Raw genomic sequence first — 18,212 nt, forward strand, 5'->3', positions numbered from 1 at the left:
TCCCTCAAGCGTTTATCTAGCTTCTCCTTAAATGTACCTATACTATTCATCTGAACTGTGGTAGCGAATTCTACATTCTTATCACTCTTTGGGTAAAGAAGTTTCTCCTGAATTCCCAATTGGATTTATTGGTCATTCTTATATTTATTTGTTTTAGTGTCTTCTACAAGTCGAAACATCTTCTTTACATCTACCCTATCAAACCATTTCATAATTATAAAGGCCTCAATTGGATCACTCCCCATCCTTCTCTTTTCTGGAGAAAAGAGCTCCAGCTTGTTTATCCTTCTGTGATAAAGACATCCTCACAGTTCTGCAGTCATCCTTGCAAATCTTTTTTGCACTTTGTCCATTGAGCTAAATCATTGTAATAATTATGTGGACTGCAACTGCACGGTACTCCAAGTATGGTCTAAAGGTTTGATAGAAGTTTCATGTAACTTCTCTGCTTTTCAATTCTATCCCCCTAGAAATGAACCACAGTATTTGGTTTGCTTCTTTTTTATGGTCTTACTAAACCGCATCACTACTTTTTGTGGTTTATACATCTGTATTCATATCCCATTTTGACTTTTATTATCCAAGCAGTATGTGGCCTCCTTATTCTTCCTGCCAAATTGTAACACTTCACACTTGCTTCTCCATCCATATACCAATTGTCAAATGAGGAAATTGAGAAGGCTGTACATATTTTCTAAACTTAAGGTGTTAGAAGAACCTGGCAACATGCATCAGAAATCAGCTTTTCTTTGAGTTACTGTATGACATCTGAGTTATTCATTTGAAGAAAAATTCATACCATTTTCAAATTTTTACATCTAACTTACATCGGTGTTGGCAAGAAAACTTTGTAATGCAAAACTCCAAATTCAAAGCCATATCTCATGCGATTAGTGGTATTATCTTGATTTCCACGTGAAAAAATGGAGTGTCGGCGTCATTAATAGTAGATTGAAGCCATAAAGTTTTTACTTTTGGTGACTGATTTGCTGTGGATGCGTCGTAAGGATCAATTGCGAGAACTGTATTAATCTACTGCTATTGATATAGTAAGTGATAATGTAGAGTATAATCTACTGCCAATGTCTATTTCGTCAAAGAAAATAGCTGTTCCAACTCTTCAGTAAGTTTCAGATATTTCACCTGTTCCCATGCGTTCCAATCAGCCATGTCCCAGGATGTTGTTGTTCACCTGATTCTGGTGTGAATTTTCTAGGATAGTCTCTGAAGAGAATTACGAAATCCAACAGTGTTGAAATTAGAGCTGAGAAGTCATCTACTGCTCCTGGTATTAGTGCCACCACACCCACTATAAAATCTACTCAAAGGTATCTCAAGTTCAAGAAACTTCCAAATCACCTGGACATGTAGATAGTTAATATGTGTAGTAGTTTTCATTATGGTTTCATTTTTGGGATACTCCACCCTTGCTCTGCTGTTTTCATTTAAATAAAAACACTATAATATGATGTGGTTGCTCAATTTCTCTAATTAATATTTTTTGCCTGTTAACCAAATTCATTCTTGGAGATGGTTATTAAAAGTAATATGCATTGTACTTGCATAGTATTAACAGAATACTAGGGGATCTCCTGACGGAAGCAAGCACATTGTAGTAATTATCCTCCAGGGTTGTCTATCATACAGATTGTACTATCCAAAGAATCAGAAGTAAAAGCAGCCATTATATTGCCACACCAAATGGAGGCTTATCCAAAATAATATTTTCACAACAAGAATTAATTCTAATCCTTTTCTTGTGTCATAAATAAGGCTATTAGGTTTTACGTTTCACAGAAATTCATTATTCAAACTGAACTGTGGAATGCGATCCCAAAATACAAATAAAATTCCTGGAATACAATATAATAGAAAGGAATTTAACTTATTCAGATGGAGTAGGAAAAACACAAACTGGGGAGTGAAAAAACACAAACTGGGGAGGGAAAGCAGCACAAACTGGGAAGGGAGAGAGTGAGAACAGCACAAATGGAGGGATGGAGAAAGACAGCAATTTAAATTGGAGGGAGGAAGACTCATGCCAGTCAGTGACATCCATTAAATGTGTTTTGTTTTGGGAGTTGGGGCAATGTTTATACTCCCCACAGTACTGAGCCTCACCTCCCTGAAGCTGGTGTATGGTGATCAGTGAATTGAATTAGATTTGGTTTTGATTTTACTTCTTGTTTTTGCACCTTGCTGTGTATTGCTAAAAAAAAATCATACATTTGTCCAAAAAGCATAGGCATTACATATAACAGTGTTTTCATTGAATCAGTGGTATTAGTGTTTCTCTTTGTGGCTGTTCTTTAGAAACAGCACAGAAGTAGTTTTTATTTAAATATTAAATCTTTCAATTTGTGTGTTCATTCTTTGATTTATATATTATTCATCCCACTATAAATCAAAAAGTAAAATGTTTTATTCAGGGCTTGGCAATAATTGGAAACTCAAATAAGGTAAATACAATAGTGTTTGCAAACAGTGAACAAATGTGTCATACGATCAAATGTCAATGAGCAATGTCATGTGGTCAGATGCCTGGTGATCAAATTAATGCTGAGTTGGCATCCTTGGGGGTCATGGCAGTTGTAGACAGGTTATTTGATGAGACCTCCAGGAATAAGTTCAACCAGAGTTAGCATGTATGCATTTATTTACTTCTTTTAATCTCCATGACTGGACATCAGCTTCTTTATCTGTTCAAAGAATCATAGACTGGCTTCCTTCTGTGTTCTTCGGCTCATTCTATCATGATAGTCACTTTTGGTACAGCTGTCCAATTAGTCCCACTCCCCTGCCATTTCCCTGATAGCCCTGAAAGTTTTTCCCCTTCAATTATAAAGATAATTCCCCGTTGAAAGTTATTATTGAATCTGCTTCCACCACCCTTTTTGATGGTGCATTCAAAATCATAATGATGTAATGCAATAAAAAAAATGTCCTGGTGTCACATCTGGCTCTTTTATCAGTTCCCTTAATTTTGTGACTTCTGGTTATTGAACTTTCTGCTATTGGAAACAGATTTTTGTTATTTATCTCCTTTTATTCTTTATGAACCATTGTAGGGCCTTGAAGAGAATTAAAAACTATTTTAAAAAAAATCAAACTCTTGAGCACAGGACAAGGCTAGGCTGACATTCCAGTGCAGTACCACTGGAGTGCTGTAATTCCAGAAGTGATGCCTTTTGGATGAGCTGTTTAAACAAAGGACCCATCTGCCCTCTCAGTGGAGATAAAAGATCTCATGACACTATTATTCCTGGGTAATATTCATCCCTCAATCAATCAGCATCACAAATAACAGATTGTCTGGTTATTACTGCATTATTCTTTCTGGGTGCTTGCCGTGCACAAAATTAGCAACTGCATTTCTGACATGGCGAGCAGCACAGTGGTGCAGTGATTAGCGCTGCTGCCTCACAGCACAGGGGCCCAGGTTCGATCCTGACCTTGGGTGTCTGTCTGTCTGTGTGGAGTTTGCACGATCTCCGTTTGTCTGCGTGGGTTTCCTCCAGGTGCTTGGGTTTCCTCCCACTGTCCAAAGACGTGCTGGTTAGGTGGATTGGCTATGGTAAGTTGTGTGTGTGTGTGCGAGTGTGAGAGACATAGAGTTGTACAGCACAGAAACAGGCCCATCGTGTCTATGCCAGCCATCAAGCACCTATCTATTCTAATCCCATTTTCCAGCACTAAGCACGTAGCCCTGTATGCTACGGTGTTTCAAATGTTCATCTAAATACTTAAATGTTGTGAGGGTTCTTGCCTCTACACTCCCTCAGGCAGTGTATTCCAACCACCCTCTGGGTGAAAAAGGTTTTCCTAAAATCCCTTCTAAACCTCCAGCCTTACCTTAAATCTATGCTCCCTGGTTATTGACACCTCCGCTAAGGGGAAAAGTTTCTTCCTATCTATGCCTCTCATAATTTTGTATACCTCTATCAGGTCCCCCCCTCAGCCTTCTCTGCCCTAAGGAAAACAACCCTAGCCTATCCAGTCTCTCTTCATGGCTGAAACGCTCCAGCCCAAGCAACATCCTGGTGAATCACCCCTGCACCCTCCAGTGCAAATACATCCTTCCTATAATGCGGGGACCAGAACTGCACACACTACTCCAGCTGTGGCCCAACTAGCATTTCATACAGCTCCAGCATAACCTCCCTGCTCTTATATTCTATGCCTTGGCTAATAAAGGTGTGATGGACTGGAGTCCAGCCCTGGGTGTACCCCATCTAGTGCCCATTAGCTGTCGGGATAGGCTCCGACTCGACGCGACCCTGAATTGGATGAAGCGGTTCTGGAAAAGTAAAGTGAAAGATTTCCTACATGGCAACAGTGACTCTGCTTCAAAAGTACTTCATTGGCTGTAAACTGCTTAGGGACGTCCGGTCCCTAAATACAAATCTTTCAGTTTTTACCTTGAAGGTTTCCTTTATCAAGATGGCGACCGCCTTCATCGAATTCCATTCCGCCCCGACCTAGCCCGAGCACTGCCGGGCCGGGTCGGACTGTTTCCGGGTTGTTTGGTGTCCCGGCTGGAGCGGTTGCCGTGGGTTTCCACTTCCTGCGAGCAGCAGCGGCGGCAGGCTCAGCCTGGAATGTGGGAGCCGCGGCCTGGGTGAGAGCTGGGCTCGCCCTTCCGGTGTTGAGCGCTCCGAGTCTGGGCGATGAGCGTGCGAGGCCTCGGCGGCGGCCTCACCGCCGCTCTCCTCCTCCTCTTCCTGCAGCTGGTGGTGGTTTTACCAGGAGACGCCGTCGCTGGCAGGGAAGCCGGGCCCCCGTCACAAACCCGGGGCCACGAGCGTCAGTTCGGTAAGAGGCCGGAGTGCAGAGCTGCCCGGAGCGGCTCAGATTTGCTGTTGAACCTCACGGCAGCTCTAATAAAGGAGCCTGTTGAAAGCTGTCGGAGCGAATGGTCCTGGGGGTGTTGGATAGGGATGTATGGAAGTATTGGATATATTTATATCTTGGCAGATTTCCTTGGGTCTGTTTTTATAAAACAGTAGGGGTGCTGTATTTAAAAAAAAAAGTTGCAGGAAGTAATGACGTTTGAGAAAAGTATATGACACACACCCCTTCTAATTTGGTTAATATATTGGAGAGGCAAGAGTAAGAGAAAGTATGGTGTGGTATGTTAGGGGTTGTGTAGTCCATGAGAACTACACTGAATGGCTCGACAAATTATTGGTCAACAAATAATTTTTAATCTTCCCATATGCCTGGTATCATGCTTCTCTTTAGCTACTGGTGTGCAACTATTACCCAAAGCTCAAGTTATTTTGAAGATTTCTTCATTTTTCAGATTGGGTTAACCCCATAGGAACATAGAGTAGTTACAACATAGTAGGAAGGCCACTTGACCTGTTGTCTGTGCCAACCGTCTGCAAGATCAACTCACTGAGGGGAAATTTTTTCATCTAGAGGGTGGTGGGAGTCTGGAACTCACTGCCTGAAAGGGTGGTTGAGTCAGAAACTCTTGTAACATTTAAGAAGCATTTTAGATATTCACTTGCGTTGCCATAGCCTTCAGGGCCAAGGGCAGGAAAATGGGATTAGTGTTGTCAGATCTTTGTTGACCAGTGTGGACACGATGGGCTGAATGGTCTCCTTCTGTGCTGTAAACGTCTATGAGTCTACTTAATCAAATTCTCCTGCCTTCTTCCTGCAGCCCTGAGATTTTTTATTTATTTTCAGGTTTATGCAATTCTCTTTTGAAGACCTCTGTTGAATTTGCTTCTACCACACCCCACAGTGCATTCCAGACCCTCACCACTGCGCATGAAGTTTTTCCTTGTGTCACTGTTGCTTTTTTGCCATGCACCTTAAATCAGTGTTCTCTGTCAGATTGAGAGAATGACTACTGAAGTTTATGGCAGTAAATGCGAATAGGCTCTTTCCACTTAGATTAGGAGAAATAAACACGAGAGGACGTGGCTTTAGGATGAAAGGGGAAAGATTTAGGGGGAACATTAGGGGGAACTTCTTCACTCAGAGTGGTGAGAGTGTGGAACGAGCTACCATCTGACGCGGTAAATGCGGGCTCACTCTTAACTTTTAAGAATAAGTTAGATAGATACATGGATGGGAGAGGTCTGGAGGGTTATGGACTAGGTGCAGGTCAATGGGACTAGCGGAATAATATTTCGGCACAGACTAGAAGGGCCGAATGGCCCGTTTTCTGTGCTGTAGTGTTCTATGGTTCTATGATTCCATGTGCCTTTTTAATTGCTTTCTTTACCTACCCTGCCACCTTCAGTGATTTGTGTACATAGACTTTCCCCCAGCTCCCTCTGCTCTTGCATCCCTTTTGGAATTGCATGTTTAATTTATATTGCCTCTCCTCATTCTTCCCATTGAAATGAATCATATCACACTTCTCTGTATTAAATTTAATCTGTCACTTGTCCACTCATTCCACCAGTCTATGTTGTCTTGAAGTTTATCACTCTCCTCCTCACAGTTCACAATACTTCAGTCTGAAAAACAACCACTTACCGCTACTCTGTTTTTTCTAACTAAGTCGAGCTGCTACTGACCCTTTATTCTAAATTTGCTGACAAGCCTGTTAGATAGCATTTTATCAAATGCTTTTTGGAAGTCCTTGTATACCACATCAATAACATTAGCCTCATAAAAACCTCAAGCAAACACGATTTGCCCTTGACAAAAGTGTTGACTTTCCTTAATTGATTCACATTTATCAAATTGACTTAATTTTATCAAGAATTATTGTTTCCAAAAGCTTTCCCAACACCAAGGTTAAACTTTTTTTGAACAAGGATGTAACATTTACAATTTTACAGTGCTGGCACTACCCCTGTATCTAAGGAGGATTGGAAGATTATGGCCAGCACCTCTGCAATTTTCACCCTTACTTCCCTCAGTATCCTTTGATGCATGGTTGGAGTGACTACCTTAACATCAAAGCAACACTTGACCAGAGTGTGGCATCAAGGAGATCTAACAAAAGTGAAGTCAGTGGGAAACCGGAGAAACTCTCCACTGGTTGGAGTCATACCTAGCACAAAGGAAGATAGTTCTAGTTGTCAAGAGGCCAATCAGTTCTGTGTTAGGACATCACTGCAGGATTTCCTCAGCTGCTTCATCAATGACCTTCCTTCCATCATAAAGTCAAAAGTGGGGATGTTCGCTGATGATTGCACAGTGGTCAGCACCATTTGTGACTCCTCAGATGCTGAAGCAGTCCGTGTCCATATGCAGCAAGACCTGGACAACATTCAGGCTTGGGCCTGATAAGCGGCAAGTAAGTTTGTGCCATGCAAGTGCCAGGCAATGAAAATCTCCAACAAGAGAGTATCTAACCATTTCCTCATGACATTTTTTGGCATTACCATCAATGAATCCTCCACTATCATAATCGTAAGGGATTACCATGGACCAGAAACTGAACTGGACCAGCCATATAAATACTGTGGCTACAAGAGCAGGTCAGAGGCTAGGTTTTCTGTTTCAAATAACTCTCCTGATCCCCCAAAGCCTGTCCACCATCTACAAAGCACAAGTCAGGAATGTGATGGAATACTCTCCATTTGTCTGGATGAGTACAGCTCCAACAATGTGAGAATTTTGACACCATCCAGGACAAGCAGCTCACTTGGTTGACACCCTATCCACCACCTTAAACGTTCACTCCTTCCGCCACCAATGCAAAGTGACAGCAGTGTGTACCATCTACGTTCTACAAGATGCACTGCAACAACTTAACAAGGCTCCTTCGACAGCACATTCCAAACACATGACCTCTCCCACCTAGAAGGACAAGGGCAGCAGATGCATGGGAATGCCACCACCTGCAAGATCCCCTCCAAGCCACACATCATACCTGACTTCGAACTGTAATCACCAACCCTTCACTGTCATTGGATCAAAACCCTGAAATTCCCTTCCTAACAGCACTGTTGGTACACCTACAGTAGATGAACTGTAGTGGTTCAAAAAGACAGCTCACCATCATCTTAAGGGCAATTAGGGATAGGCAATGAATGCTGGTTTTGCCAGCGACGCTCAGTCCTATGAAAGAATAAAATATAAACCTCACCAGTTTGTGGTAACTTAATCAACTTTATGTACAGCCAACCTGTCTAATACATCCTCTTTAATTTTTAGCACAGTGTCTCAACTACCTCCTTTTTCATTATGACTTGGGCAACAGCTTCCTTGTGAAAGACAGATGCAAAGTACTCATTTAGTTCCTTGGCCATACTCTCTGCATCCATGCTGAAATCCCTTTTAGATTCCTAATCAGCCTCATTCCTTTTACTGTTTAAATGTCTATAGAAACCTTTTGGATTTTCTTTTGTTAGCTGCCAGACTCTTCTCATACTCCCTCTTTGCTTCCCTTTGTTTTTTTCTTCACTTCCCTTGCCATATGCAACCTTTTTCAATTTTATATTACTCTCTATCTCTTCCATCATCCACTGAACTCTGGATTTGTTGTGATTGTACAGTGGATTTAGCCCTGTGTCTGTTCGAACTTTTATAAAATCCATTTTGTGGTTGCCACAGATGTGTTGGCATGATGAACCACCTTGAGCTTTTTGGTTTGTCATGATTATGGCATTAGTACGTTGAAGCATACCAGACCGTTGAAATCAATGTATAACACTAAAAGTAAAGCCTGTTATTGCTAGCTTTGTAAATGGCAGTGTTTTAATAAACTGCCGAAGCTATAGGAGATTTATTACTCACTAAATTGTACAGCAGAATGAATTAAGATTGGGCACAGTTTTTTCACACTCCAACTTTTAATTTAGTCTTAGTGCCTTCTATTTTTCTGGTTATATCGTGGTTTAATAGTAGCTCCTGAGTTAAATTGCCACAAATATGTTGTATAAAATTGTTGAAAATAATGCTGTGTTTAGACTATATATGTAGTCTTGCTATTAAGTTGTCATACAAGTACAGGCTAGGAATTTTTCAATATATTCCTTGATAGTGATCACTTGAAAAAACTTTGTACTAAGTTCCCAATTATGAACAAGTCTGTACTAATGATGAATTTGACAACTGATATTGTATGAAGCATTTGCTGTTAACGTTTACACCCTTTCTGCATTAGAATTATTTTCCTAAAGATAGAATTTGGACTAAAGCCAAAAATAAATTGCAGCCAGTAGGTTTTGGCTTCTGAGTGTTCTTGGTTTAAAATTGTCTTCTCTGTTGAGATTGAAGAATACCTGAGTGGCTGTCTCCTTGGTCTCGAATCTAGCACTCAACCTTTGCTCTTTGGGTTGTTTAATTTATTAATTGGGTGGACTGAGCTACTGGGATTCCAATTTTAAAAAATCACAGCACACTTAGTGTTTTTTTTCTGCTGTTCGTACAAAATTGTCAGCATAATTCTTTGATTATACAGAGGAAGCAAAACTAAATTGTTGTTTTTGAATCAAAATCGTTAAACAGTGTTGTATAAAATCTTACCGAAATATACTGCTTAACCTTTAATTGTATATTGTCAGAACAGGAGCTTTTTATGCAATTAAACTATCTCCATTGAAGTTGTAGTAGACGTCACTTACTTGGCTGATTCAAGTGCTGTCAACATTTTTCTGACCTCAGAGTCTGTGAATAAGAACCTTTTTCATTGACTACATATGTTAAACTGTTAAACTTCAGTGTTTTCTATGTGCCACTTCGCTCAACTAAGTAGTATTCAATAGCGAAAGCTAGTGCAAGTTTGCACAGGTGTGGTGTGTTGTGTAGGATTGGAGATTGTCTCCAGAAGGTTCACCAGCAAGTAAGGTTTAACGTGGTTATATAATCTTTTATTATCCCAACTTTTATTGTTTTTGTTTTACTCCCTCCCTTGCTCCAATGAGGTTGCTTTGCTCCTTCTCTCTCACACTTAGTTATTGCCTAGCTAAGCATTTTAACATTCTTCTCTGTGTGGCAGTTTGGTTTTAATATTGATGAAATAGTACTATAACCTTAATACAGTTATGATGCCTGGAGAGACAACAGATGGGGAATGTTGCAAGAATGTGACAAAGGAACAAAAAGTAGAGAACAGCAAAATAATTTTAAAATATGCAACCAAGCATTTAAGAGTGGTGGTAAAGAATTGTGTTAAAAATTACACATTTGAATTTAGCATGTGCATTATTGAGACGACAATGAGATCAGGATATTGTCCGACTTGGATGAGAACATTCAGGTGATGGTATCCTCATGAATTTTTCTGCTTTTATCCTGAATGGTAGAGGGCTGGAAGGTGCTGGTAAATCAGTTTTAGTGAGCTGTTGCTGTCTTGTAGTTAGCAGCCACTATGCACCTATGGTGGAAGTGATAGTTTTGAGTGCAATGATGGCCGCTGATGAAGTAACCTGGTCTCAGTTGTACCTATGCAGTTAAGTGGACCTTCTGATTAGAATTTTGCCATTTTATGCGTTGAATTATCGGAGGAGAAGGATGTGTTGTCAGTGGCATCAGGAGATGAGCTGCTCAACATAGAGTTCATCCACCTTTTGTAGTCATATTGTTGGTACGGATGATGCTTCTGGTTGGTGCAGATGCCTCATGAATTTGATGGTGGAATATTTGGCAGCACTGGTGCTATTGAAGGTCAGTGGGAGGTGGGTTGGGCCTTTTCTTCTTGGATGTGTTCACTAACTATTGTTACTATTGAGGTCCCCCAATTTATGATCCTAAATTGTTAACTTCCCCAACGGGATCCCAATTTTGTTGTGCTCCTGAGTGAGGAGGAATGAGCTGGCTCCCCTTCTCTATTCAACCCCCTCGGTTGGTTGCAACAAGGTTAATTTAAAAAGGATCCCTTCCCTCATGGATATCCTTTCCCAGTCCAAATGTACTTATGTTTTAGAAGGAGCCAATTTAACCAGGCTTTCTTGAGTCAAAGAAAGAGTAAGTTTATTAGTTACGAAAAACCTGAAGGGAAAAAAAAATAAAAACACAACACACATACACATAGATCAAAATTAGTCCAAATAAAAGTTATAAAAAACATACGAATCAGTCTTTGGCTTGTCCGTGAGGAGTGGGTGGCGAAACGTTGCGGTCGTTAAGTTGGGTGATTCCGGTAGAGCTGACTTTGGCAGTTGAGCAGTTGGTTTGGAGACACTTGGTTCTATAGGTTAGTTAAAGAAGCTGTCATAGAGTTATGTAGCACAGAAACAGACCCTTTGGCCCATTGTGTCCAAGCCGGCTGTCAAGCACCTGTCTATTCTAATCCCAATTTCCAGCACTTGGCCCTTGGCATGTATGCTATGGCATTTCAAGTGCTCATCTAAATACTACTTAAATTTTGTGAGGGCTCTTGCCTCTACCAGCCCCTTGAGCAGTGTGTTCCAGATTCCAACCATCCTCTGGGTGAAAAAAATTTTCCTTGAATCCCCACTAAACCTCCAGCCTCTTAACTTAAATCTATGCCCCCTGGTTATTGACACCTCTGCTAAGGGGAAATGTTTCTTCCTGTATATCCTATCTATGCCCCTCATAGTTTTGTATGCATCTATCAGGCCCCCCCTCAGCCTTCTCTGCTCTAAGGAAAACAACCCTAGCCTATCCAGTCTCTCTTCATAGCTGAAATGCTCCAGCTCAGGCAACATCTTGGTGAATCTCCTCTGCACCCTCTCCAGTGCAGTCACATTCTTCCTATAGTATGGCTGCTAGAACTGCACGCAGTACTCTAGTTATGGCCTAAACAGTGTTTTATACAGTTCCAGCATAACCTCCCTGCCCTTGTATTCTATGTCTCATCTAATAAAGGCAAGTATCCTATATGCCGCCTTAACCATGCTGCTGCCTTCAGGGATCTATGGACATGTACACCAAGGTCCCCCTGATCCTCTGTGCTTCCTAGGGTCCTACAATTCATTTTGTATTCCCTTGCCATGTTAGTCCTCCCAAAATGCATCACATCACACTTTTCAGAATTAAATTCCATTTGCCTCTGCTCTGCCCATCTTACCAGCTCATCTATCCTGTAATCTAAGGCCTTCCTCCTCACTATTTACGACACCACCAATTTTCGTGTCATCTGTGAACTTAGTGATCATAACTCCTACATTCACGTCTAAATCATTAATGTACACTACAAACAGCAAGGGCCCCAGTACCGATCCCTGCGGTACACCACTCGCCACAGGTTTTTAATCGCAGAAATAACCTTCGACCATCACCCTCTGCCTCCTGCCACTAAGCCAATTTTGGATCCAATTTGCCAAATTGTCCTGGATCCCACAGGCTCTTACCTTCTTGCCCATTCTCCCATGCAGGATCTTGTCAAAAGCCTTACTGGAGTCCATTAGACTACGTCAATTGCACTACCCTCATCTACACAACTAGTCACTGCCTCTCAAAATTCAATTAAATTTATTAGACGTGATCTCCCTCAGGCAAAGCCATGCCGACTATCCCTGTTTAATCCTTGCCTCTCCAAGTGGAGATTAACCCTGTCCCTCAGAATTTTTTCCAGTAGTTCCCTACTACTGATGTTAGACTCACTGGCCTGTAATTACCTGGTTTACCTCTACTACCCTTCTTGAATAATGGTACCACATTCGCTGTCCTCCAGTCCTTTGGCACCTCTCCTGTGGCCAGAGAGGATTTGAAAATTAGTGTCAGAGCCCCTGCAATCTCCTCCCTTGCCTCATATAGCAGCCTGGGATCTATCTCATCTGGGCCTGGGGATTTATCCACTTTTAAGCCCACTAATACCTCCTCTCCTTCCTTTCAATGCTAATTTTTCTAGCATATCTCAGTCCCCCTCCCTGATTTCTACACCTACATCGTCCTTCTCCACAGTGAACACAGATGAAAAGTATTCATTCAAAACCTCACCTACGTCCTCTGGCTCCATGCACAGATTTCCACTTTGGTCCCCAGTGGGCCCTACTCTTTCCCTGGTTATCCTCTTGCCCTTAATATAATTATAAAATGTCATGAGATTTTCCTTTTTCTTGCCCACCAGTGTTGTTTCATGCCCCCTCTTTGCTCTCCTAAATACTTTTTTAAGTACTCCCCCACACTTTCTATACTCTTCTAGGGCTTCTGCTGTTTTTAGCTCTCTATCTGCCATTAGCCTAATTTTTTCCCCTTATCCAATCCTCTATATCCCTTGACATCTGGGGTTCCCTGGACTTGTTGATCCTACCCTTCATCTTTACGGGAACGTGTTGGCCCTGAACCCTCCCTATTTCCTTTTTGAATGACTCCCATTGGTCTGATGTAGACTTTCCAACAAGCAGCTGCTCCCAGTCCACTTTGGCCAGATCCTGTCTTATCATATTGAAATCGGCCTTCCCCCAATTCAGGACCTTTATTTCCAGTCCATCTTTGTCCTTTTCCATAACTACCTTAAATCTTAGAGTTATGGTCATTATCCCCGAAATGCTCCCCCATTGACACATGTACCACTTGCCCAGCTTCATTCCCTAAAATTAGGTCCTATACTGCCCCCTCTCCCGTAGGACTTCCTATGTCCTATTTTCTTTTTTTATTGTGGCTTTGTTGACTTACCTCCAGCAACAGAGAGAGAAAGGCGAGAGCCTTTGCTTACAAATTGCAAAGGGTGCCTAGTTGATCATCTTCTGCTGTGACTCTCACTAGCACACCAGAGCTAGAATACCGATCTGCAGCTAGCTTTTTAACCTATTTCATCATGCATTCCTGGAAGGGAAAAAACAAAACATGTCTTTCGTCCAGTGTCCGTTTTCTTTCAACTCCGATCATTTCCACATTCTGAGATATAACTCAACGGGAGATGGTTTCTGCTGAGATGTGGTAATCATTCTCCATTGTCTCTGCAACTACAGGAGATTGAAGTTCAGTCTTTTGCATTCATCTCTTCCTTTCAAGTATCTCTGTCTGAAGTAGGCCTTTGCACCTTTTTAGGTGCGACATTCCGTGGTCTTTCTGGACTAGTCGGTTAAGTATAATCCACATAGGAATTTTACATTCTCAGCCAGCTTTTTCTTGCATGTCTTTTTAAAAATCACGTCTTCCTTAAAAGTTCAATATGACGTAAGTAATTTGGGGCTGTAATCCACTGTTGTGACACTTCCCTGACACATTGAATGAAATAAGATTCATTCCCATTTCATTTGCACACCTTCATTCTCATAACCTTGGTCAATATTATCTCTTCAGTCCTAACTGGGTCTCTTTAAGTTCTGGACAGAGTGTCTGCAATCACATTTGATATCCTGGTACTATGGATGATTTTTAGGTGGTATGGTTGGAGAAACTAATTTCAACGGAATAACCTTACATTCTGTGTTTCAAACTTGTCCACAAAGTTTACTTTCATTTAGAGATCAGCTTGGCTTCAAGGTTTCAAAGTTACTTAATCTTATAGGGATCTCGGTAACCCTTTGATCATCTCTTGCTGCGAAGCTGAGTTAAGTATCATCAATGGGGTTTGGGTGGTTTATCTGACTGTTAGCTTCCAAATTGCTAACAATGTCTAAGCTGCTCTAGGACAGGCCATGTTTCGCCTATGACTAATCTCACGCTGTCTTTCACAGAGGCTGTTACTATGCAAATTTGTTTGGCTGCTGCGCTGAGCTGCTTTTGCCAGGTTTAACTCTTTGCCTACCTCTGTAACCCATGAATTTACTGGCTCAAACCCAGGCACTTTTACAGGTCTGATTGTCAGGAGGTTAGTGAGTCGTGCTGTGACTTTCACCTCCTCTAGGGATTCCGGTTCTGGTACTTCACTTTTAGTGAGTTTTTCATCAACACCATTCTGGTTGAGGTCTAAAGCTTGTTTGTTTTCAACTGGCTTACAAAGACTAACCCCTGCAAGGGTTTCCCTGCTATTCTGCTTGTGATTTTCACAGTTTGCCTACTTTAAGATAAACCCTCCTCTCTTCCATTTTTGCTTTAGGAGGAGGTCTTCCCCTAACCTGTCCCATGTGCTCGGGAACACTACTGCCCTCAAGTTGCGGTTCAGTACCTGCTGCACTGCCCTGCAGCTCATCAGCTAGGTGAGGCATCCCCCTCACCATCTGCCTGTCGACTTGGAATCCTCTCAGTTCTCCGTCTAAATTTGGAAAACTGGTGTGGGCTAGCCAGACCTCCTGCTCATCGAAAGGAGTATGGGCTCCTTTTTTTTTTATTTTGCTAGCCCCTCATTGGCTGCATCACTTCCAACCTTTGCTACTCCCATCCCAGCCTTTTTTCTCCCCCCCCACCCTCTCCCACCCAGCTCCTTAGCTGAGTACTGTCCACCCATTTTGGATGCTTGGGAGTTAACTGCAGCACTTGCTCTGCCTTTTGGATGGTGGCAAGTGTGAACTTGCTCATGGGGTAATGACTTCCTCAGTGTAGTTACTGTAGGGATGGGCTGGTCCCTATTCGGTCCCATGTCCTCTGGAACACCCTGGCTCACGTGGAAGTGACTAGCTTTTACTGCTCTGCCATGTGGCTCTTTGACTTTGCAAGGCAGCTCCCTCACTTTGTTTCTCTGTTTGGGAACTCCCCTCATCACTGTCTAAATCTGCCATGAAGCTATTGATCAAACAAAACATTGGTTCAATAGGACCCTCCGTTGTCTTGGGAATGTTCCACATCTCCTGGAACATTACTGCCTCCAAGCGGATGTTCGGCTGCTGCCGTACTCCCTTGCGGCTCTTCAACTGGGTGAGGCGCCTCTCTCACTACCTGCCTTTCTGTTTGGGAACTACACTTGTCCCCATTTAAATCTGCCATGAAGCTGTTTGCCAAACAGATCGTTGGCCTATCCCTATCCTCCTTTTTAACCTTTACTGGTCTAGCTTTGATCCTTTTAACTTGCTCAGGTCCTACCTTGTTTTTTTGTACTTCTGCAGGTTTGTCCTTGGTCATTTTAACTTCCAGTAGCTCTGCAGCTGGGGGTGGCACCTCTGTCACTGTCTTCTTACTTGTCTTGGTACTCCCCTGATCCCCATCTAATTCTGCAAAAAGTGTACCTACTAACTCAATTTCTCTGCCTCTTCATCAGTCCATCAGTCTCTTCTGGACCTTCATTAACTTTACAGACCTAACCTTGGCCTTTTCAAATTCAAGAAGCTGTTTCTTAACTACTCCAACTCACTGGTTCTATCGCCTCCTTTTGGGCTCCTGAACACTATCCAGCTCTCTGCAGACTTTGGCTGTGTGCTCCCTGCTTCTTTGATTGCAAGTAGCTCATGCCTAGCTACTCTAACCTTTACAGGCACTATTGCCCCCTTTAAGGCCTCTGAACCATTCTGGGTTCTCTGTATTCCTACATATCCTGTCCGCTTTCCTGCGGCTCTTTCAGCTTCTTTTGACTCAAGTGATTTTTCCTGACTTTTTAGTAGTGCTATCATTTTGCCTGCCTCAGTTGCCTTTATCTTCCTTTTCAGTTCACGTAGTCTTCTTTGAAAAGCTTTCTCCCTTTCCTGACTCTTTCCATTCTGTTGCTTTCCTTTATCCCTCCCGCGCTCGCTCTCCCCCGCGCTCGCTCTCCCCCGCGCTCGCTCTCCCCCGCGCTCGCTCTCCCCCGCGCTCGCTCTCCCCCGCGCTCGCTCTCCCCCGCGCTCGCTCTCCCCCTGCGCTCGTGCTCTTTTCTTCTCTCATTCTAATGCTTGGAGTTCTAACTCGTTTAGTTCCTATTCTAGCTGGGTTCTCAGCAACTCTACTTCTTCTCGTAGTCTTGTCTTACGTTCGCAGTGTAATGTTCTGGCCACCCACTGTAATACACATCTCACCTTGTTCAAGGGAATCTCTAGTCCTAAGTGCCTAGCTAGCTCTTCTAACTCTTTGAGGGATAGAACTTTTAAATCCTCGAAAGTAACTCCCCCCCCCCACCACCCAAACCACCCCTTCTAGAAAAGCACTGGCATCAAACGTGGACATTTCTAACTTTAGTAGTATAGAGTCAAGCAAACCTTTTTACAGTTTTTAAAATTGGTTTCAAAGGAACAATTTACTTTTCCTATTCTAATTCTTTTGACTGGTCTGCCGAGCCCCTGATTTGTTACGACCAGTCCCCGGGCAAGGTCCCCCAATTTGTTATGATCCCAGACGAGGTACCCCAAAATTGTTAACTTCCCGAACAGGACCCCAATTTTGTTATGCTCCCTGTGAGGAAGAATGAACTGGCTCCCCTTCTTTATTCAACAAGATTAATTTAAAAAGGATCCCTTCCCTCATGGATATCTTTTCCCAGTCCAAATGTATTTATGTTTTAGGAGGAGCCAATTTAACCAGGCTTTCTTGAGTCAAAGAAAAAGCAAGCTTATTAGTTAGTAAAAACCCGAGGGGAAAAAAATAAAAATGCAAAACACATACACACAGATCAGAAATGAGAAGTTGAGTCCAAATAAAAGTTTTAAAAAGTTATACGAATCAGTCTTTGGCTTGTTTGGGAGGCGTAGATGGCGAAACATTGTGGCCGTTAAGTTGGCTAATTCTGGTGGAGCTGGCTTTGGCAATTGAGCAGTTGGTTTGGAGATACTTGATTCTGCAGGCTAGTTGAAGAAGCTAGTTGAGATATATATAGAAACGTAGAAAAATAGAAGCAGGAATAGGTCATTTGGCCCTTTGAGCCTGCTCTGCCATTCAGTATAATCATGGCTGATCCTCTATCTCAGCGCCATACTCCTGTTCTCTCCCCATACCCCTTGATGCCCTTACAGTCTAGAAATCAATCTATTTCCTTCCTAAATCTATTCAGTGACTTGGCCCCCACAGCCCTCTGTGATAGAGAATTCCACAGGTTCATCATCCTCTGAGTGAAGAAGTTTCTTCTCATCTCAGTCCTAAATGGCCTACCCCATAACCTGAGATTGTGACCCCTTGTTCTAGACTCCCCAGCCAGAGGAAACATTATCCCTGCATCTAGTCTGTCCAGCCCTGTCAGAATTTTATACGTTTCAATGAGAGCCTCTTTCATTCTTCTAAACTCCAGTGAATCAGGCCTAGTCGGCCCAATCTCTCCTCATATTACAATCCTGCCATCCCAGGAATCAGTCTGGTGAACCGTCACTGTACTCCCTCTATGGCAAGTATATCCTTTCTTACATAAGGAGACCAAAACTACACACAATATTCCAGATGTGGTCTCACCAAGGCCCTGTACAGCTTTAGTAAGACATCCTTGCTCCTGTACTTAAGACCTCTCGCAATGAAGGCCAGCATACCATTTGCCTCCTTAACTGCTTGCTGCACCTGCATGCTTGCTTTCAGTGATTGGTGTACAAGGACACCCAGGTCCCTTTGTACATTAA

General features: G+C 42.5%; 1 protein-coding gene across 5 annotated transcripts in view; it reads left to right on the top strand.

Moving 5' to 3' along the window:
- Positions 1-4,523: 4,523 nt before the first annotated feature.
- Positions 4,524-18,212, top strand: part of adam17b (ADAM metallopeptidase domain 17b) — a 112,585-nt gene continuing 98,896 nt past the window's right edge. For 4 of the 5 annotated variants that reach the window (XR_013576579.1, XM_078541636.1, XM_078541633.1 and 1 more), the window contains exon 1: positions 4,525-4,812. Coding sequence is in view for 4 of the 5 variants with exons in the window: in XM_078541636.1 (XP_078397762.1) it covers positions 4,668-4,812 (145 nt within the window). In the remaining variant the exon portion in view is untranslated. Of the gene's footprint in view, positions 4,813-18,212 lie in introns of all 5 variants that reach the window. The other variant, XM_078541635.1, reaches the window with a different exon arrangement.

Source organism: Cetorhinus maximus, chromosome 5 (genome assembly GCF_964194155.1).
Source record: "Cetorhinus maximus chromosome 5, sCetMax3.hap1.1, whole genome shotgun sequence".
NCBI classification, from domain to species: Eukaryota; Metazoa; Chordata; class Chondrichthyes; order Lamniformes; family Cetorhinidae; genus Cetorhinus; species Cetorhinus maximus.